Consider the following 19,389-nt stretch of genomic DNA (forward strand, 5'->3'; position numbering starts at 1 on the left):
GTAAGAAAATGCTTATTATAATACATAACCAGTCTAAGGTCCTTCCAATGTGACACATTAGACTTAGTGTCTCACATTCTGCACATGCAGAATCATTTCAACAATCATTGAACCAAAGATGGCATACCACGGAAACATACTCAACCAATGGGGGAGTTAAATGGCACAGAGGTCATCACTACTTGGCTTTGTTAAAATTCGCCTCCAACAGTGTGTCCAGTAATTGTTAATGTGTGTTCGACCTACGAATGCTGCTGTGTTCACATCACATCTTTCTTTATTGTGAAGTAATATGATCTGCACTTGGAACAACTTAGAGCTCTTTGAGAAACAGTGTTTGACAGAGAAGCTCAGAGTTGAAGATGTCCCAGCTGAAATGCCTTGCTGACACTCACACAAGCTGCCAACACTAGCTGTGTAACCAAAAATCAGTTATTGCAGAATAAAGTGATTATTCAAAGAAACATTATCTTTGTCATCATACGCACGATAATTAAAAATGATTTCAAGTAAGTTAAATCAAACTTGAAATAATACTTGAAAATAAAAATCAAAGGGTCACTGCTGCACCATGGGCTTGTAATGTTCATATGCACAAGAAATTTAATGTACATTCAATGTTCCTTTGTTTTTTAAAAAAAAAAAATGTTTTCCAAAAACAAGCAAGCAAACAAAAAAACAAAGGAAATCTGCATGCCTCTCTTGCCCTGATAAAAACAAATAAACAAACAAACAAAACATATGGGCCGAACAAGGTACATGCTGGTCCTATATCAATCCTTCTGCCTATATAACCCCAGGTGCCCACAGTGTTACCCAAAATTCCTAAATAAACCAAAAAAAAAAAAAAAAAAAAAAAAAGAATTCTAACTAGACTAAACTGAACATGCTAAAAAGGGAAAGACAAGCTATCAAACTCTAATCTGACTAAGGCAACCATTTAGAATAATCAAACAAAAAACTGTTATTAAAAAAATGTTAACCAAAACTAAGAGCAGTTCCAACAACAACAGTATTAATTGAAATAAAATAACATGGCATTATACAAAAAACAAAGAAAGAGGATGTGTGATGTTTAGATTATAACAAAAAACTTTTAAAGCAACATTATATTGAAATTGGCATTTTGTGCGATTTGGCATTCCCAACAGTTAATGAGAACAACACCAATGTCGTAAACACAGAAACAAGTGTGTTTCAGTAAAGATAAGACAATCTTAGGGTCATTTCAAACAGCAGTAACGTGAACAAATTGACATTGAATAAAGGTGGTTTAAGCATTGAACCCTGGGGAACACCACACATTTCAGTCTGTATTGTGTTCATTTGAAATGCAAGGTGAACCCCAGCATTATACACTGCTCAAAAAAATAAAAAGGACACTTCATTTTCATAGTATGAAACACCAGGTCAGTTAAACTTCAGGGATATCAATCTGTCTGTTTAGAAAGCAAATCAAAGTGACAACAGGTGTTATGAAGAGGTAAAAGCAAGACAACCCCCAAAAGTGAATGGTTTTGCATGTGGTGGCCAAAGACAGGCAGCCCTCAGTGGGTTGATGATTTTTGAACACTGTTAAAACATTTTGTTCACAACAAATTATGTCATGTACATCAATAAATATTCTCAACTTGAATATTCGTTCATCAAGATCTGATGTGTGATTAAAATGTTTAATTTCTTTCTGAGCAGTGTATATTTGCTTAGCATAGTAAAAATCACAACAACTCAAAGAGTTTATCCTACAACGTAAACATCTTTGAACTCACATTCTAACTCCACTTGGGGAACCTAAAAATCCTTATTCCCCAAAACCTTTGGACACTCTCTAAAACTGACATAATGTGATCATTTGCTAATAATTTTTGACATATATAATATATCTGAAGACAGTACAAAGACAATATATTTCATCACATCAGCTAAACTGATTAAAAAATATATAAATTCCTGCTCTGAATTTGATGCAAGCAACACTTTTCCAAGTTGGGACAGAGGAGAGACAGTTATAAATTGTTCTTACATATGACACTTAACAATACAGATACAATATTTTCATGTATTTAAAGTGAAATCTCTTATCTGTCGACTTCTGACATGAGCTCTGTCTTGTGATAATCATGTGGTTGCAGAGTATGAATTGATGCATTCATGTATTATCTATGGTATAATGTATACTGAAAAGAAACTTAGACAAGCATATTATCCTGAAGGCGGTTGGTGAAGCCTCTTCAAAGAGTTTTGACCTTAGGTTAATGTATGACACACAACAATGTTTGAAGCGTATAAGAAGTTGATGTGTATCATGAGAAAGATGTTGGGATGATTTATTGTTCTGGGTTATTATAAAAGATGAACAGAGACTGTCTGTCTTCAGTCATCTATATGCTCCTGACTCTTGCAAGCAGTAAAGTAATTAAATTAACTAGAAATGTTGTGTCACACTTGTGTCATAAATATTTGACTCTCATCTGCACTAGACAAACGACTGATTTTCAGTTGCCATGACAACAGGTTCATTAGTAACATGTTATTGTATCATGAGGGGGGCATGAAAAAAGGCATCCTCTAAAGGCTCAGTCATTCACAAGCAAGTGTGGGGAAGATTCCCCACTTAACCATGAGGATATTATAGGCTCTGGAACACCTTGTTAAACTAGAAGTTAAACTTGAAGTTCTGTCCTCTAGTGTCCTGTTTTGTTTCTCATTTCCTTGCCTTGTCTGTTTTCCCACCTTTTTCTTGCCTCACCTGTGTTCTATTAGTCAGTCACCCGTGTATTTAAGTTCTCGTCATCCTCTTGCTCTTTGTCAGTTTCGTCTGTTCTGTTTTTCCCTTTCGTTCCTGTGTCTCCTTGTCCACTCTTCCTGTTGTGTCTTTCCAGTATTTGGTTCCTGAATCCGCATGTTATTTCTGGTTTGTACTTTACCCTTTCGGTTTGTTCTTGATGTTGCTTTTGTTTTTTTAGATTTCTCCTGTTTAGTCAACTACCTTTGTTGCTATATTTTTCGATTTTGGATATGGATTTGAAGCTTTACTTTTCTGCCTATGTGTCTATGTTTTTGGTTGACTTTTTTTTAACCTCGACAGTAGGTCAGTTTGTCAAACAAAGGGCACCCAAATGAACCAAAATCCGGAAACACGGGACAGGAAAATGGGACAAGGAGACACCGGAAGACAAGGGCAAAACAGAAATGATGAACTGACAAAGAGTGAGTGGAAGACAAGCACTTAAACACACAAGAGGTGAGTGTTTTTTTGGAAACAAAAGTAGCGAAAAGGGCAGGAAAACTGACAAAGAGAGGAAATGAAAAGCAAATCTTGACACAGAACTTCAAAATAAAATAGTAAATGAAAAAAACAAAAACTCAAACTATGTCATGTCTCCCCTAAAATATTCTGTTCAAAGAGGCGGCTTGTATGTGCGAGTATTTCAGCAGCACGGATGTTACTGCACAATCAAATAAATATTATAGAAATTCTACAGGAAGCAGTGTGTAACATTAAAGAAAAATCTGATAGTGTTGGGATAGAAAAAAGTCAGCTTACTAGATTTCTGTAGCCTGCTGCTCAACTGCGTCTGCCACCCATCCATTGTAAGTCTGACAATTATGTGTGCTAAGCTAAATTGATGGATTTCTCTTTTGAAGCAAACAGAATATCTGAGCAGATTATACAGTAAAAAGCAATAAGTAAGACACAGAGAGTATAAATACTGCTATGTTGTAAATCACAAACTTATCAAGTTCCCTTTGGCCTACATGATGGCAAAAATGTGACTTATGTCACTGACACATCAAGCATCCAGAGCAACATGCACATTCCATGCTGTATGTCCAGCATTTACTTACATGTTATCCCTGGTTTGGTCTGTAAGCTAAGAAAAATATTTGGTTCTCTCTTTGATTTGACTCATCACAAGGTCATCACAAGAAGCTTGGCTCTCAATAATCTGTATTGCAGCAGAAAGTACGAATGTGAGGGACAGACCAGCCAGCTCATTCATAACCCTGATGGGAACTGGAAGCTTCACAGGGCTGCAGACTGTGAAGCTTACTCTAAGTGGATTCAACATGTTGAGCAGCCATTTGACACTCAATGTCTGATTTTAGGATGAGTCACTTGAACAGTTTAATCAAAATGTTGCTGGTTATAATCCCAGCTATGAGGATGAAGATCATGATTAGCAACGTAACTCCACGCCATAAAACCAGCTGATTTACAGACAGAACATCGCCCTCTCTGGTGGCAGTGGACAGCAGCGGACTGTGGTCTGAGTCATACAGGTCCAGGTCTGTGTTATCCTCCTCAGCGCTCACATTGTCAGATACAGTAGTACTGACCACAATAGGGCTCTGATTCAAGTCTGGAGGTTTGAGGTACAAAATGAGAGGGGATGTCAAGTACGAACACAAATCTGTCGCAAAAGACTCCTTCCAAAGAAACAATGTTTTATGTGATTACAGAAGAACTAGAAAGTGAAGGAATTCACCTCTGTGTTCAAATTCTATCATCTGATTTTCTTCTGTGATCTTGTTCTGGACTCCTGCTCTTACAAAAGCCTGATCAGGGACACAGAAAAAGGTAGTTTACAGTGAGTTGTATCTTCAAATACATTTTAATAAAAAGGTGATGCAGCCACCAACCTCTTCAGCTGCCTTTTTCCAATCAAGTTTGCTCAAAACTGTGATAAAAACAATCGCCTGCAGTGACACACAAATAGTAAGTCCTGTCCACAGTCCTGCACAGAAATGGACAAAGAGTTTAAATGGCCTTTATGAACGATAGATGTCAAATTAAAAGCAAAAAAACATAGTAGTCCACATTAGAATTTTGGATTTACCAACAATCCCCATGTTTGCTGCAAACATCAGGGACACACCGATGGGGAAGCCGATGAAGTAGACAGACACCAGATTACACAAAGCACCAATCAACTGTTTCCCTACTCCTCTGAGAACTCCTGCAGCAACACCCTGATCATACCAAATACACATACAGTTCAATAGCCATTCACGTCAGTATGCATTAAAGGCTTAATGGATAATGTCTATCAATCAGTTCATTTTGCATTGTTTCTCACCGCCGTGGCATCACCAATGTGCATGAAACCAAACAGAAGCATGACATCGGCGACTCTTTGAAGAATGTCACTAAGAAAGATGCAAAGAGAGATTCTTGTTAGATACAAAAAAATCATACTGACAGTCACACCTGGAATGTAAGATTAAAAGTTTAGAGACAATTATCTTTAGTTTTTAAATAAGGAAGCAGCATTATGAATTACCTGTAGCTGACTGATTAATATGATGGACAAGAGAGCTGAAACTTTAACCGCGTGCGAATGAGACATTGTTTGTTTCTGTTGGTGCGAGATACTGAAGGATACTGAAGACCCTACTCACTGATCTGAGGTGAAAATACATCCAATGACATTTCTGGCGATGCTGAGACTGCCACCAACAAAACAGGCAACAATGACTGTGTCGGCACAAAGACACAAAAAACAGTGCCTGTTGTCAATACAGTTGAGCAATATAGTATTTCTTTGAACACATGTTGAAAAAAAATTGACACAAAAGCATGTCTTTTCGTATACTGTTCTCCGTTTCTATAGTTAAGGGTTTGTTGTGTTGATGAGACACATGGTCTAATGTAGCAAATATACTCTTAATACAAAATATTTTAGTATATTAGTATTAAATTAGTTAAATACAGCCAGAGTCAAATCTAAAATATGTGTTCTTATAACTTTCATGACTTTCTGGTTCTAATGAACAAATCATATGCTGTATGCTTTGATTCTTACATGCACAAACAATGGGGACTTTGCACGAGAGCTTGGCCTGCTTGATGTTTCCAGCACCAAGAGCATTCCCAACCCGTACACTGGCAGCAGCAGAAAATCCTAGAGGGAACTATAAGAAAAGAATACATGACATTGCATGATGAATATAATTCACATTTAAATACATTATGTTAAGTGACATATGAAACAAATGCCTACATTATAGGAACATTCGTGGAGATACATGTATCTGCTTTGTTACTGATAGTTAGATAAGAGGAGTGACACCACTGTATGATGAATATGTAGCTGAGGCCAGTGGCCATCTCAGCAAGGAGTTACCATGTAGGCCATGATGCACAGCTGGTAGACTATGGACTGAGCTCCCAGCTCAACCTCACTTATCACACCAGCCAGGAGTCCTCCAATTTCAAATATCCACCACGATAGACAAATCATGAGCATGCTGGGAATGGCAAGTTTGACAAAGAGACCCCACTCCTGCAGACAATCGAGAGACCAACCTGTTGGTCAGATATGTGTTGTTATAGAGCGTAAATACACGATGACATAAGATAAGATAATCAATTTCTGCGCTGTAAGAGAAGAGAATGATGAAATGGGATGAATGTATTGGACAGAACAACATAATTATTACAGCAGATTCTTCAATAAACACAAAAGAAAACATTTTCAGATATTAACCGGATAAGGACTGACCTCCCCACGTGGCCTTGTGCAGACCCCTCCAGCAGATGTAAAAATATAGTAATGAAGCCAGCAGATACTGTGAGATTGCATTGGCTGCAGCAGATCCACTGAAATGGCATCATGGGGAACCAGCAGGTTTTGGAGCGAGGGCAGAAAAACAAAAAGTAGGAACGACTAATTTGTTGAGAAATTTCAACATATTACTGTTAGCTGATATTATGGTAAAGAATGCTACATATTTATTTTGAATGATTCATCAGATTTTTATTAGATAATATTACAATAATTAACAAGAATAACTGAAACCCCTCTACACTGCAGTGCTAAATACTACCTTGACGACAAAGTAATAAAAATGAGAGAGAGAGAGATACCATGTTGGTTTTTCAGACCTGTTTCCTCATTGTGTCAAAGTAAGCATCATGCACTGCTGCTGTAACATTTAGAACCTGCCAGTTTATTTATTCATCTGAAGAAACAGCTTGTAATTATGTCCAACTCATTTTGACTTATTTGCTCCTACCAGCTAATTTGGAGGTCCAAACACAGAATGTATTGCAATTACCATAAACTCAAACTGTTATTTCTAAGATGTTACAGCAATTCATTTGGACAATATGAGTGCAAGTGTTTTTTTTTTAGCTCCAAGGCCAGGTGAGAATATTAATCGACTAGTTCTTTCAGCATTAGTGTGTTTTTAAGGGTAGTATTTGTGAGTCCAACCACACAGACACGAAAGCCTGATCAAACTGTCTGGCGTGTTTAAAAAGAAATGTGTGTGTGTGTGTGTGTGTGTGTGTGTGTGTGTGTGTGTGTATGTACACATACAGTATGTCATAAACCTGGTGTTGGGAAACTGGAGGTGTAAGAACAATAACTTTGCTTGTGTAAAAGACCTAAAGATTGACTGTTATTGATCAATCAACAACTAATCTATAACACATGATTTTGATATAAAAAAGAACTCACGCGACCCCAAGCTCCAGAGGAAAGAGGAAGATGTAGTTGATCACCACATTGAGGACATTTCCGATCCCTCCAGTTATGACTTGTGGCCACATGATCCCCTGTAATCCACAGCACAACGCAATAGTTAATGGGTTTGATGTTGATTTTAATAGCGTCAGTGCTTCAGCTGTTATTCAATTTCATGAAGTAGCCTCGATCACCTGATTCTGGAGATACCTTCCTTCCAGCTGGTACATAAAAGCTGCCTGGAGAAGACAGACACACATACAATTTAAGCAGTGCTAATTTGGCACAGCAATGAGTGAATGTGAGCTGGAGAGTAATATATGAAGTATAAACATTTTTTTATTAAATCTATATCTGTTGAACATAGGGTTATATGACTATAGATACAGTGAAGGAACAAAAATGTGTTCATTTCAAGGCAGCTTCCCCTCAGACCAATGTTGCAAATCACTGAGTAGACCTGCCTTATAGCAATAATAAATTTAAAGGTCTCCCACTACCCTATTTATCAGCTTTGTACGTTTATTGTTGGCGTCTATTGGAAGATGCTACATGCTTTGATGAGCAGAAAACCCATTGTTTTTCTAATACAGTCCATTGCTTCAGCATCTCTATTACCCTGTCGTGATGCTCTGTTTTAGGGCTTTAGTGTCTTTAAGGCCCTCCTCCCATAAAGCCAAGTCTGGTTGGTCAGTTCTCGCAGGCCCGAGCAGGTACCAGAGCATGTGAGCGGAGCTGAGCAGCGAGAATTTCCGCTCCCTGCTTACGTGGGTATTCGCTCCTTCGCTCCATCACTCAAAGTTATACCAGACAGCTCCGCTCAAAGACCGTTCTCCGCTCACCTAAAATTTCATTCAGCTCCGGTGAAATCTCTCCATGCTCGCTCAAATTTAAAAGAGGGAGCAATTCCTGATGTTTTCCACCGTATTAGCCTGGGACACACTGCCCGATGTTGCCTAAACTGACGTGCAGCGGCTTTGTTGCTGGAGAGAGCCTGTCGATTGAAACCCTTTTCAGTTTGTAAAGAACAGTTGATTGTTTTGGGCTGTCACCTCGTCCTCTTTCTGTGTTCTGTCTGTTTGAGCCAGTGGATGGCCTTGAACTGCCAGTGGTATCGGAACTGGATCGAAACAGAACCATCGCTCTGGCCTTTGGATTAAAACCCGCTCTGCGCTCCAACTATATTTTGCATGCTCGCTCCACACTCACTCCGTGCTCCGCTCCGCTCACATGCCCTGGCAGGCACCACGCAATGCTTTCACTAATCAGCTCTGGCGTATTTTTGCAACCAAGAGCAGGCTGGGGCCGTGGGTCAGAGCGAAGACCACGAAGTTCTGACATCACACCCTGATAAAAATCCTGGCTGCTTGTTTGGAGGCACAGTTTCTGAATAGGGACTATTTGCATTTTGCAACGGATTGACTGTTTTGATACTTTTACAGCATTTATACAGCAAAGCAGTCTGCTTTGTAATAAAAAAGGACAGGAAATCTGACTTCCTACAATATGGGACTTTTAAAGGCTTTGAGCTGCAGCCTGCTAAAACACCTTGATTTGTAGGGTATAAAATTTGCTACAAAACAATACATTACCAAAATGAATGTCATCACAGTGTAAGGTGCAACATGATAAAGAGAAGAACACTGTCTAGCTGACTGCTGAAATATTTATTCACACATTTATTTGCACATTCCTTCCTTCAGTCACAGTCATCCTTAACCATCTGCAATGCTCTCTCTGTGTGCCTCCCTCCATCTCCTGCTCACTTCCCCCAGTCCATGTACTTTCCTTTAACTCCTCATTACATCTCCTCACCCTCTGCCTAGATGCTCCATTTCAGTGTCTTTAAGGCCACCTTCCCCAAAAAAACAGTCTGCTCTGATCATTGAGCTGTCCACCAGATGCCTTCTGACTTTTTTCTCCTTTTTTCTCACTCCTTTCTCACACCTGTTCCCACTTTTCTCATCAGCCCTGCGGCACTTATGCTGCATTCCAGACAACTTGGAGTCAGAAACTCCCAACCTTGTACAAGAAAAAGAACAATAGAATGCCCTTGAAAGATGAAATTCCTGCTTATAAACCTGCGGTGCATCCATCTACCCTGACCTTATGAAGAAGCAGTTGTCTGACATCACACAACACGGCCAGCTGTGCAGTGAAGGTTTTTATATGCCTGGTGGTCACAAACTGAACTCAACTTTTTTATCTTGGTATTTATTTATTTATTCATTTATCTATTTGTTTATATGATACAGACAGAGCAAGTCAATAATGGTCAGTATAATCAGGATAAAAATACACAATGACGACATGTTGGTTTTAGCATGAAAGCTAAGTCCTTTGACAGATAACAAGAACAATAAAATTACAAATAACACTATACAGATACACGATACACAATACAAAAACAAACTGAAAACATTATGTCAACATGTCAACATAAACAACAACATGTCCATTTAAATGTGTCCACAGCTCTGGTTTTTCTTTAAGATGAATTTTAAATGTGGGATATGTTAGCCACTGCCTTATTGCATGGCCCCCGGCAGTCCCCTCCAGTTCCTCTGTAGCAGAAGTTTCGTGGTTGCCATGTGTTTTTGCTTATGAGCCATCCATGCCTGAACATTCACTCACCTAACAAAAACACTGTAGCCTAAAAGTCAGCCAGCCCCATTCACATGGGTGCTGCCATTGTTGTGTGATGTTAGACGACTGCTCTACTACTTAAGTTCCGAGTTCTCTCTGAAATGTTTCATTAGTACCTTGATTCACAGATCACAAAGAACAACAAACTCACCGGCAGTGCAGGCATGAAGATTTTCACATACAGCTGGGAGACACTTAAAAAGACAAATAATGTGTATTTAAAAAACATGTAGAATTATTTCATAAGACTATATATCATGTATGTAACATGAGGATATTCGAGTAATCAACATTACATTTTAATAACAATTGAGGTCACTAAAAAGGAGATTCCACTTTTAGGAGTGCATAGGCGCATTCCTGCTGTTGTTCTTCTGTAATGAGCATCAACTACAACTATCAACTTAGTAGTTCTCTATGGTTTTGGATTGTGGATATATAAGGTTATAGATGATTTTATTTAAAGGGGATCTGTTGGCAGATATGAAATTTATCATCCATAATTTTGTTTGAATATGTGTTTAATCACCTGATACTAAGAAGTTTATCGTTGTTACCTTAAAATGAGCCTTTCATTTGTACAGAGGGAGCTGGTTCTCTTCAAGAGTCTAATGTGTTGCACCACCATGTCTCCACAGTAGCCCAGAACGGACAAAGCAAACACTGGCTCTGGAGAGGGCCTCTTGTGTTTCTCTTGCAGCCAGCATAAAAGAAGACGAAGCAAGCTGCATTCAGCTGATAGCAAGCTGCCACTAAATCCTACACGTTGGTCCCTTAAATAGAATACGTTCACTTTGCATGCTCATGGTGGTCTCCTCTGGTGTCTGCTGTGTTGTCTGTATAGACTTTAAAGCCACTTACTGGTCCATATTTTGGAAAATATGTAGATAGAATCTGTTTTCAAAACTGAGGGAGAAAATGTCTGTTTTTCGAAAAATATCTGTATACATATGAACATGGCCTGAGAGAGCCGACAACAACAGCTCCATACAAATTTACTTCATCACTGGGACTGACCTGGCAACCTCTGGGCTCTGTCTGACGGCGAGTAGGATTGGTTCAGTGTTGATGAGGACGGCCCAGCAGGGGAAACAGGCAAGCAGAAGAATCAGAATCCCTCGCTGAAGAAAGACACCCACACGCTTCAAATTACCGCTCCCATACGTCTGTATGAAACAGGTGGATAAATAAACAGAGTTCAACAACAGTGATCACACTACTAAGCAAAGGTTTGAATAGGGCAAGAAAACAAACGTGATACAAAAGCTCAGCGCTGAGCTGTTTCTAAGGGGATAGAAGAACATCTGGTGAGGATACCTGAGACATGAGGGTATCACAAGTTGATGACAAACCAATGCCAATGGAAATACCAGTGACATTAACCACCTGCAATTGACAGAAGCATGGCCATATAAATTTAAAAAAATCATAGGCAAGACTACAGTGGACAATAACAGCAAATAGTCTGGGAAGCCAGTATAAACAAAGATTGGGCTCAGAAGCATTTCTCCTCACCGCAGCTGCCAAAGATACCCCTGCTAGTTCTGTTTTCCCCAAGTGGCCGCAGAACATCATGCTGACGATACTGATCATGAAGCTCATCAGCTGGGAAATGATCTGGCAAGGAAAAAAAAACAGATATGTGAGTAATTGAAACTAAGTTGTCAAAAAAATTCAAAACACAGCACATTAAAGACTTAACTTGGAGCAAACCTGAAGCAGATTCAATCTAATATCCGTTCAGCACTGGGTTCAACAAATGTTTTGGTTACATGTTAGTTTGAATGGGCTAAAGTTGCTCTGATTTTTTTTTTGATGTGACATCAATTGATATTTGCTTTAATTTGCATGTGTAGACAGATAGATAGATAGATAGATAGATAGAGGAGGATATGGTACAGTATCGAGTAATAATAATTTAAAGAACATTATTTGAGTGTTATGGAGTGTGTCTTATATAGTGGCTGTGTTCAGGTGCAACATACTTCGGAGTGCGCAATTAAAGTGCAATTACGACACAGCGCCGCACGAAGGCTGTCCCAATTCAATGCACCTCACAAATGCTGCCTGCTTTTCCCTCTGCCAGGAGGCTATAAATTGCCCAAGATTCATTGCACTCCTGAAGGGAAGAAATAAATAAATAAATAATGGTGACCTATACTCGGTTGTTACTCATTTGAACATCCAACGCTGGTAATGCTCAGCTTGGTGCCTTTGGAAGTAAAGCCTTAATAGCCTTCACTTTCAAACGTTAGATGTTCAGACTTATATCTTATTGTGACTGTGGAGATGTTGTAGACTCGTTTTACTTCATATACATAAATGGACCAAGATGAACACAATCAGCTCAGGCGGTGATCCCCGCTTTATTTCCAGACTGTAAACTATAAAGTCTAGTTAAACGTTTGAATAAAGAGCTAAGTTTATGATTATACTTATGATGATTATATTTTTTTGCTTTATTATAACTTTTTTGTCAGTTGACATAACACAAAACATCTTTTACATTTCATTTTGTTTTAGGGAGCAAACAGAGAAGCTTCATCACTGTCCCTGGTCAGAACCAACATTTGCTCACAGGGTGAAACATTCCACAGCGGCTAGATGGATATAAGGCAATAATATATAATAAATAGCTGATGTATCAGCCCTGATGTCAGCGGGTGTCAGTGGAAGGCCCAGCGCTGCTACTGGGTCCTGGTGTGTCCTCATGGTGTTAGGACAGAGGCCTTCCACTGCCGTCCTGTCCTAACTGCCTGAGTGACCAGGAGGAGGAGGAGGAGGAGGATGAAGACAATGATGAGGAGGAGAGCCAGCCAGGGCCGAGGAGAAAGAGGAGGAGGGAGGATGAAGAAGGACAATAAGGCTGCAGAGAGGATGGAGAGGCTCTTACCTGCTCCAGAGATAATCCTTACATTATTTCTGTTATTTAGTTAATTTGAGTCCTTTTTAAATCATTTGTTCATATTTGTTCATTTTACATAATTCATGAAATAAAATATTGTTCTATTGTTACACATTGTCTATTCCATTCAATATTTACAGCTTAAGTACAATTTTTAACAGCAAACGGCATCAAGTGATACATTTCAGAGACTAGAAGGATTCAATATTTTCTTTTATTATCAAGGTCTTAACATTTACAACTATTGACAGAATTACAGCATCAATAACAATTTACAGATTATTATTAACTATTAACACAATAAAGACCCTGGTGTCAGTGGGACATCATCTGGGTCGGTACTCAGGGTGTGTTTGGGGGTCCAGTCTCCTCTGTCCATGTGGTGATGAACAGTATCGATGACATGTATTGATATGTTAATGAACTCTAACTGTTAGCTAGCTAATAATTATAATAATGATAACACTACTGTGAGCTTAATAACAGGTGAACCTCTCCACGGTCCTCTCAACCAGGATAAACCAGAGCCGCTTCTCCTCCTCCTCCACATGGAGGAGGCTTTAAAAGGAAATCAGGAATTCCTGTAGCTCAAACAGATCTGACAGTCAAACTTTACTCTTCTTGTCCCTTTTGCGGACCTGCACTGCATAAATAGTGACGTACGGGTGTGTGTGTGTGGGGGGGGGGGTATCTGGTGACGCAACCAGGAAATGCTCCGAAGGCTAGACCATCCCATTTAACAACATTTGACGCAGCCTGCAGGTCTCTTCTTCTTCTTCTTCTTCTTCTCCTCTGCAGGCGGCAAAGACTGGATCCTTGAAGGATGCTGCTCCTGAACCGGGACACAGCTACTATGATGGCACCGGGTAGGAATGATTTGGGCAGCAAGCTTGAATGAGTCTTTTGCTGAATCTGCTCATAAGCTTGTCCACAGTTTTATGGAGAGGTGGGAGGCAAATGCCAGCATCCTGTCTTCCACCAAACCCTACAGGGTAACAAGCTTTGAGCCAACAATGGACTCTGCCTTCTTGCTGAGACACCACAGCGAAGAAGATGGTGCTTGCGACAAAAGACTGATAAAACATCTGGAGCATCTGGTTACAGACATAAAGGACCTGAGCTTACTCAGAAAGTAAAGCCGGCTCAGGCCCTTCTTGACGACTGCGTCTGTGTTTGTGGACCACTCCAGTTTATTGTCCAGCACAACTCCCAGGTATTTGTGTGATTGCACTCCACATCTGTCTGCCCGATGCAGACTGGAGAGGGCGGGGGGCTTGTTCCCCCTGAAGTCCACCACCATCTCTTTCATCATCGCCACGTTCAGCTGCAGGTGGTTCTCCCCACACCACCTCACAAAACTGTCCACCAGGTCCCTGAACTCAACCTCCCTCCCGCCCTCTACATGCCCCAAAATGATATAGCTGGCGTCTGCTGTGGGGATGGGTGTGGGGCTGTGTCCTGGAGAGGTTGCTCAGAGGAACAGCCAGGGTGCTGCTGGGAGTGGGGAGCTGGAGTCAACTGCTGAAAAAGTGGTTTGCTTGTGTTAAAGTCCCTAAGCTACTCCTGCACCTTTGCTCTGGAAGCCGGTTATCAATGTATGTACATATGTATCAATAATTCATTTACTCTCCCATTTAATTTTGATCAGTTCGTTCTTAAACTAATGTGTTTTTAAAGTATTTCTGTTAGGATCTGTTGTGCTTTGTCAATTTCCCCTTGTTTCTCCTGTGTTTTCCCCTCCCTTCTTGTTGGATGTTTGTCTCCCTCTGTCTGTTAGTGCTGTCTCAGGCTGGGCATGGCTGACCTGCTCTCTGATCATCAGCCAGGTGAGAGGGGACCTGCTGCTCCACTCACCTGCCGTCCATCTACACTAATCACCAGATACTTGTTTTAAGCCAGTCCTTCCCCTCCAGCCTCCACCAGTTCGTATGTGGTAACACATATAGACCTTGTTTAGAAGATTTTGTGTAATTCTGCTCTGTATTTGTTTCGCCTGTTTAAAGCCTGCCTTTTTCCCCCTCTGTGCCGCAGACCCGCCACACGCACCAGCCTGTCCAGTGCCTGTTGTCTCTTCAGAAACCCAGGTCTGAACTATCCACAGAGGGTTTTCTGGTAACTGCTGCCTCTTTTTGAACTTGTTGGGTTTTTTTTTTTGTCATCAAAACTGCCTTTGCTTAGAACTCCTGTCTCAGCGTCTGCATTGTGGGTCCAGTTTTGAATACTAGACTATATAAGAATTTCTTTCTGATAAAGACGATGAACCAATTTGTGAAAAGTTAACCCAATGACATACTCTGAAGGACAGCCCTCTCTCATTTTCAAAATGGAACTGAAAAATGCAGGAAGAAATGTGAGAACAAAATTTGAAAATACATATGTTTGGAAGTAAACTGTGTGAGAAAGGCAAAGGGCAAAATAATAACAACAATAAGAAATCAATCAATCAAAAACTACAAGAGGAGAATTAATGCAAGGAGAAAAAAAGCTAATTAAAGCAGAAAAATCTATGTCGCATTTCTCAAATGAATTCCTACATGTAATTTTGGTTTTATGCACATCTATTTGCATATTCATTTATTCAGTAATCTATTTATCTGATTTGATTGTGTCAGTTTCTGTCCTCCACATTTCCTCAAGATTTGAGTGCACCAGAAATGGAAGACATCTTATCCTCAGCTCATCATTCTCACCTCTTAATCACCATATTCAGCTTGGCTGACATAGTTATCCTTATATACATTATGGTTAGGGATATACTGACAATATGAGCTACAGCTGTCTGTGATGTTCATGTGTGTATGAAAAACTCGGCGTCCTTTCGCTATCAAGGTGCTGACAATATTTATATTTAATATGTAAAACTTTTTTTTTTTTCCTGAGGCATTCAATTGGTAAAAGATTTGTTTCTGCTTGTAGTACTCAACAAAGTGACAATCTAATAAGTTAAATAAATGCCTAAAGGAAAGGGAAAGCAATGCCTATCATTGTTTGAAATGAACGCAAGATAAAATGAATGAGCGCTGGCTTTAGGATTTGATAGGTAAGTTAGTTGCACAGATCACTGACAGCATCACTGTTTGTAGGCTCAGCATCCAAACGAGGAGCCTACACAATACATCATGGAATTTAGCAGATACTTCTGTCAAAAGTAAGTCACACTAATTCATATGTTCATTCACTGATCACAGTGGTTACCAGGCAAGGTGCCAAACAGCACATCAGGAGCAGTTTGGACTTCAGCGTCTTCGACATGCAGTCCAGGGAATTCAAACTAGCGACTTTCCGTTACCAGGACACTGGCTTTACCCCTGAACCACAGTCTGTAGTGTTGCTTCATCAACTGCTGTTGTTTTATCAACTAATGCAAACCACTTTAACATCCACACTTCAGACAAGTAGCAGCCCGCTTGTTTCTGTGTGACCATTTTTATGATTGTGTAGCAAAGTAAGCTGCAACAACCGAAAGAAGAACTACGAAGGCCCTTTCCACACCAGACCAGGTTATTTTGCAACCGAGGTTTTGTTACATAAAATTCTGCATCCACACCAGTGGTGTAATACCAAACCAAGAATAACTCCATACACACTTAACTGTAAAATCTGCCACCACGTGATGCAATATATGTGTAATACATATGCCACAGCAATAGGTGCGCCGCCGTTGCTGCATTAGGTTGAGCAGCTGGACATGACAGCTGAACACATCTGACAGCAAGCCAGTAAACAGCAACTTCATCACGTCCAACAACTAATGCAACAACAGCGGCGCCTGGATGAGTAACGAAGGAGACTGCTCCTCTCGCTAGCAAACAAACGATGCACCCCTGCGAGTCGCCATTGTTGTTTGTGTTTTGGTATTTGCCACGCGCCCCCCCTCCGGTTTTAAACTATTTTGATTGGTTAAAACAGCCTTCCATCCCTAACTTATGCTGTGGCTAGGGATATACGCGTATATTGCATCACTTGGTGGCGGATTTTACAGTTGCGTGTGTACGGAGTTATTCTTGGTTATTTTTATCACACCACTCGTGTGGACGCGGAATTTTATTTAACAAAACCTCGGCTGCAAAATAACCTGGTCTGGTGTGGACAGGGCCTTAGCCTACATAGCGTTAGGCTGTTTTTAAAAAAAACCCACTGTCAGCGGTCTGTGGCACTTGTCAGTTCTTTCAGCCCTGGATAACAGGTGAGGTGCTCTTTCTAATCTTACCACCGGTCCTGCTAGCGTCACAAGCTGCACCATCTCAACCCGGTAGTGTGACGGGACGCAGCCTCTGAAGCGCTTCGGCCAGGAGCCTCTGCCGCCGGAGCTGTGGGCAGAAGGAACCGCTTCAAGCGGTGCAGGACCGTCCATATCCGAAAAGGGACGCGCTTCAAACAGGCAGCCTGGCTACGTCTCTACATATCAACTTGTTCGCCATTTTTGGCGTCTGATTAAAAACGTTGCGTGCAGTCAAAGGAGGTGCTGACCAGACCCGCTGCTTCTGGGTTCCCGTTAGGCTGCAACACGTCAACAACATCGCCTCGCGCCTCAAACTGAAACCGGTTCTGACGTGTGACGTCAGGAGCAAAGAGGACTTCCTGTGTCTCTACGGTCAGGGGGGGTCTTCAGGAGCAGCCGACGACTTGTGATGACACTCCACATAACGGTGCTCCTCCTCCTGCTGTTCGTCGCCCATGGCTAGCCGTTTTAACTTTTAGTCGAACCACACTCCTATCGATAATTAATTACATTTTAGATAGCCATAATATAATTTCTCCTGGTCAAAATTGTATTCTCACTAGTCAGAATTCTATTGCAGATATCCAGAATGTAATTGTGGATTTCTGAAATTGAAAGCCCAATACACATGAATGGCAAAAGTGACCTCATTTGTCCGAGGAAGAATGATGTTGTGGATGTCTGAAATGACAGTTGTGGAAAGGAAGAATGTCATTGTGTTTATCTGAAATGTTCTCTTTGACTAGGAATAATTGAATTACAGATACCTGCAATATCCAGTCTAGCTATTAAATGTTAAAATGGCCACTTTTTAAGGATTTAAAGATATCTTGAATTTAATTTTGACAAGTACAATCAAAGTTGTAGATACCTTGAAATACAGAAATACAGTTCCTACTAGTAAGAATGTTATTGTGGATATCTTTAATTACCATTCTTTCTAGGAAAAAACTCTCATTTCAGATATCTTCAATACAATTGTTACTACTCATAATTTTCATTTCAGATATCCAGAATGATATTTGGATGGATGGATAGATAGAGTTACGACCCTAGAGGTCATAAATGTTTGTCTGTTTTAAACATCCCTCTTTTTTCACCTGAGTGAGAGTATGTGTCTGCCTGTGATTGGTTGCAGGTGTATTTGAGTGGCTGCAGGTTACCCCAGGGAGCTGATTGGCTGCTGCCTTGGAACCAGAAGTTTGAAGGTTGGCTCTGCCCAGTTCTTGGAGGCTCTCCTCCATTGTCACAGACTGCCAGCATGCATGTTTGTGTACCCGCTATGTTTGTTAAAATCATTTAAAAACGCTTTACTGCTGGTGGTGCTTGGAGTAAGAGGGGAGTCTCATTTTTTGTTGCACCAGGGTTTCCCCTAGGCCCTGGTTTAACAACTAGTAAAAATGTCATTACGGAAATCCACAATTTATTATTACTGTTAAAAATGCAATCATGGACATCTGTATATGTATTGTGGATATCCCCAATGACATTTTTACTAGTCACAGTGCACAACACTTTCACCTGAGCACTTATCAACAGGTTCACTTTCAGCTGGATGTGATGGATGCTTGTATCCACTACTGACAGGGTTGATCACAGCCCCCCTGCCCTACACAGCCCGCTAGTTATACCCACCCAAATACAGTACGCTGTACACATGTTGGAGGCCCAGTGGTTTAGTGGTGATCTTTGCAGCCTTACAGAGAGGTACTGGGTTCAAATTCATCAGCCATCCTTGACTTTGACCATTTCAAGGTCTATTTACAAGCTTTTCTGGAGCTTTCACTCACATGACATACTTGTACAAAGAGCCCAAACCTTCTCTGGTTAGGGCATTGCCAACAGTACACAGAGCCATTGCTGCTCGTTTTAAAAATGTCCCTGCCCTCTAGTGGTACAACAATTTAACACAATTTTTAAGAAAAATTGACCCATCCTTTATCCTCTTGAGATGTATTCATTGCACCAAGAGTGAAGAGAATAATACATTTTTACTGCAGTGTCACCAAAACTGGAGAAATGCGATGTGATGGGTGTTTTAATAAGTGATCTTGACCGACATATGCACCAACTTTACTGGGGTTCTTTCTATGTGGGAAGATTTGTTCCACTTGACAAGTCCAGCATTTTGTATCGTGTATTTT

At 40.4% G+C, this 19,389-nt stretch overlaps 1 protein-coding gene across 2 annotated transcripts; it reads right to left on the reverse strand.

Annotated features, from left to right (window-relative positions):
* Positions 1–589: 589 nt before the first annotated feature.
* Positions 590–17,654, reverse strand: LOC119022854 (multidrug and toxin extrusion protein 1-like). Of its 2 annotated transcripts, XM_037104239.1 has the most exons (16): positions 17,234–17,651; positions 11,634–11,735; positions 11,436–11,504; positions 11,136–11,284; positions 10,270–10,312; positions 7,667–7,711; positions 7,467–7,564; positions 6,507–6,604; positions 6,129–6,310; positions 5,808–5,916; positions 5,404–5,479; positions 5,082–5,151; positions 4,842–4,974; positions 4,645–4,739; positions 4,491–4,560; positions 590–4,364 (listed from the first exon to the last, which is right to left on the reverse strand). In XM_037104239.1, exons 1-16 carry the CDS (start codon positions 17,375–17,377, stop codon positions 4,117–4,119), a joined length of 1,731 nt encoding a protein of 576 aa, XP_036960134.1. In that variant the 5' UTR covers positions 17,378–17,651; the 3' UTR covers positions 590–4,116. The 2 variants fall into 2 exon arrangements, with proteins under 2 accessions (XP_036960134.1, XP_036960142.1); XM_037104247.1 differs by lacking the exon at positions 11,436–11,504 and having other exon boundaries at positions 17,234–17,654.
* Between the last annotated feature and the right edge of the window lie 1,735 nt (positions 17,655–19,389).

This window comes from Acanthopagrus latus, chromosome 1 (genome assembly GCF_904848185.1).
Source record: "Acanthopagrus latus isolate v.2019 chromosome 1, fAcaLat1.1, whole genome shotgun sequence".
NCBI classification, from domain to species: Eukaryota; Metazoa; Chordata; class Actinopteri; order Spariformes; family Sparidae; genus Acanthopagrus; species Acanthopagrus latus.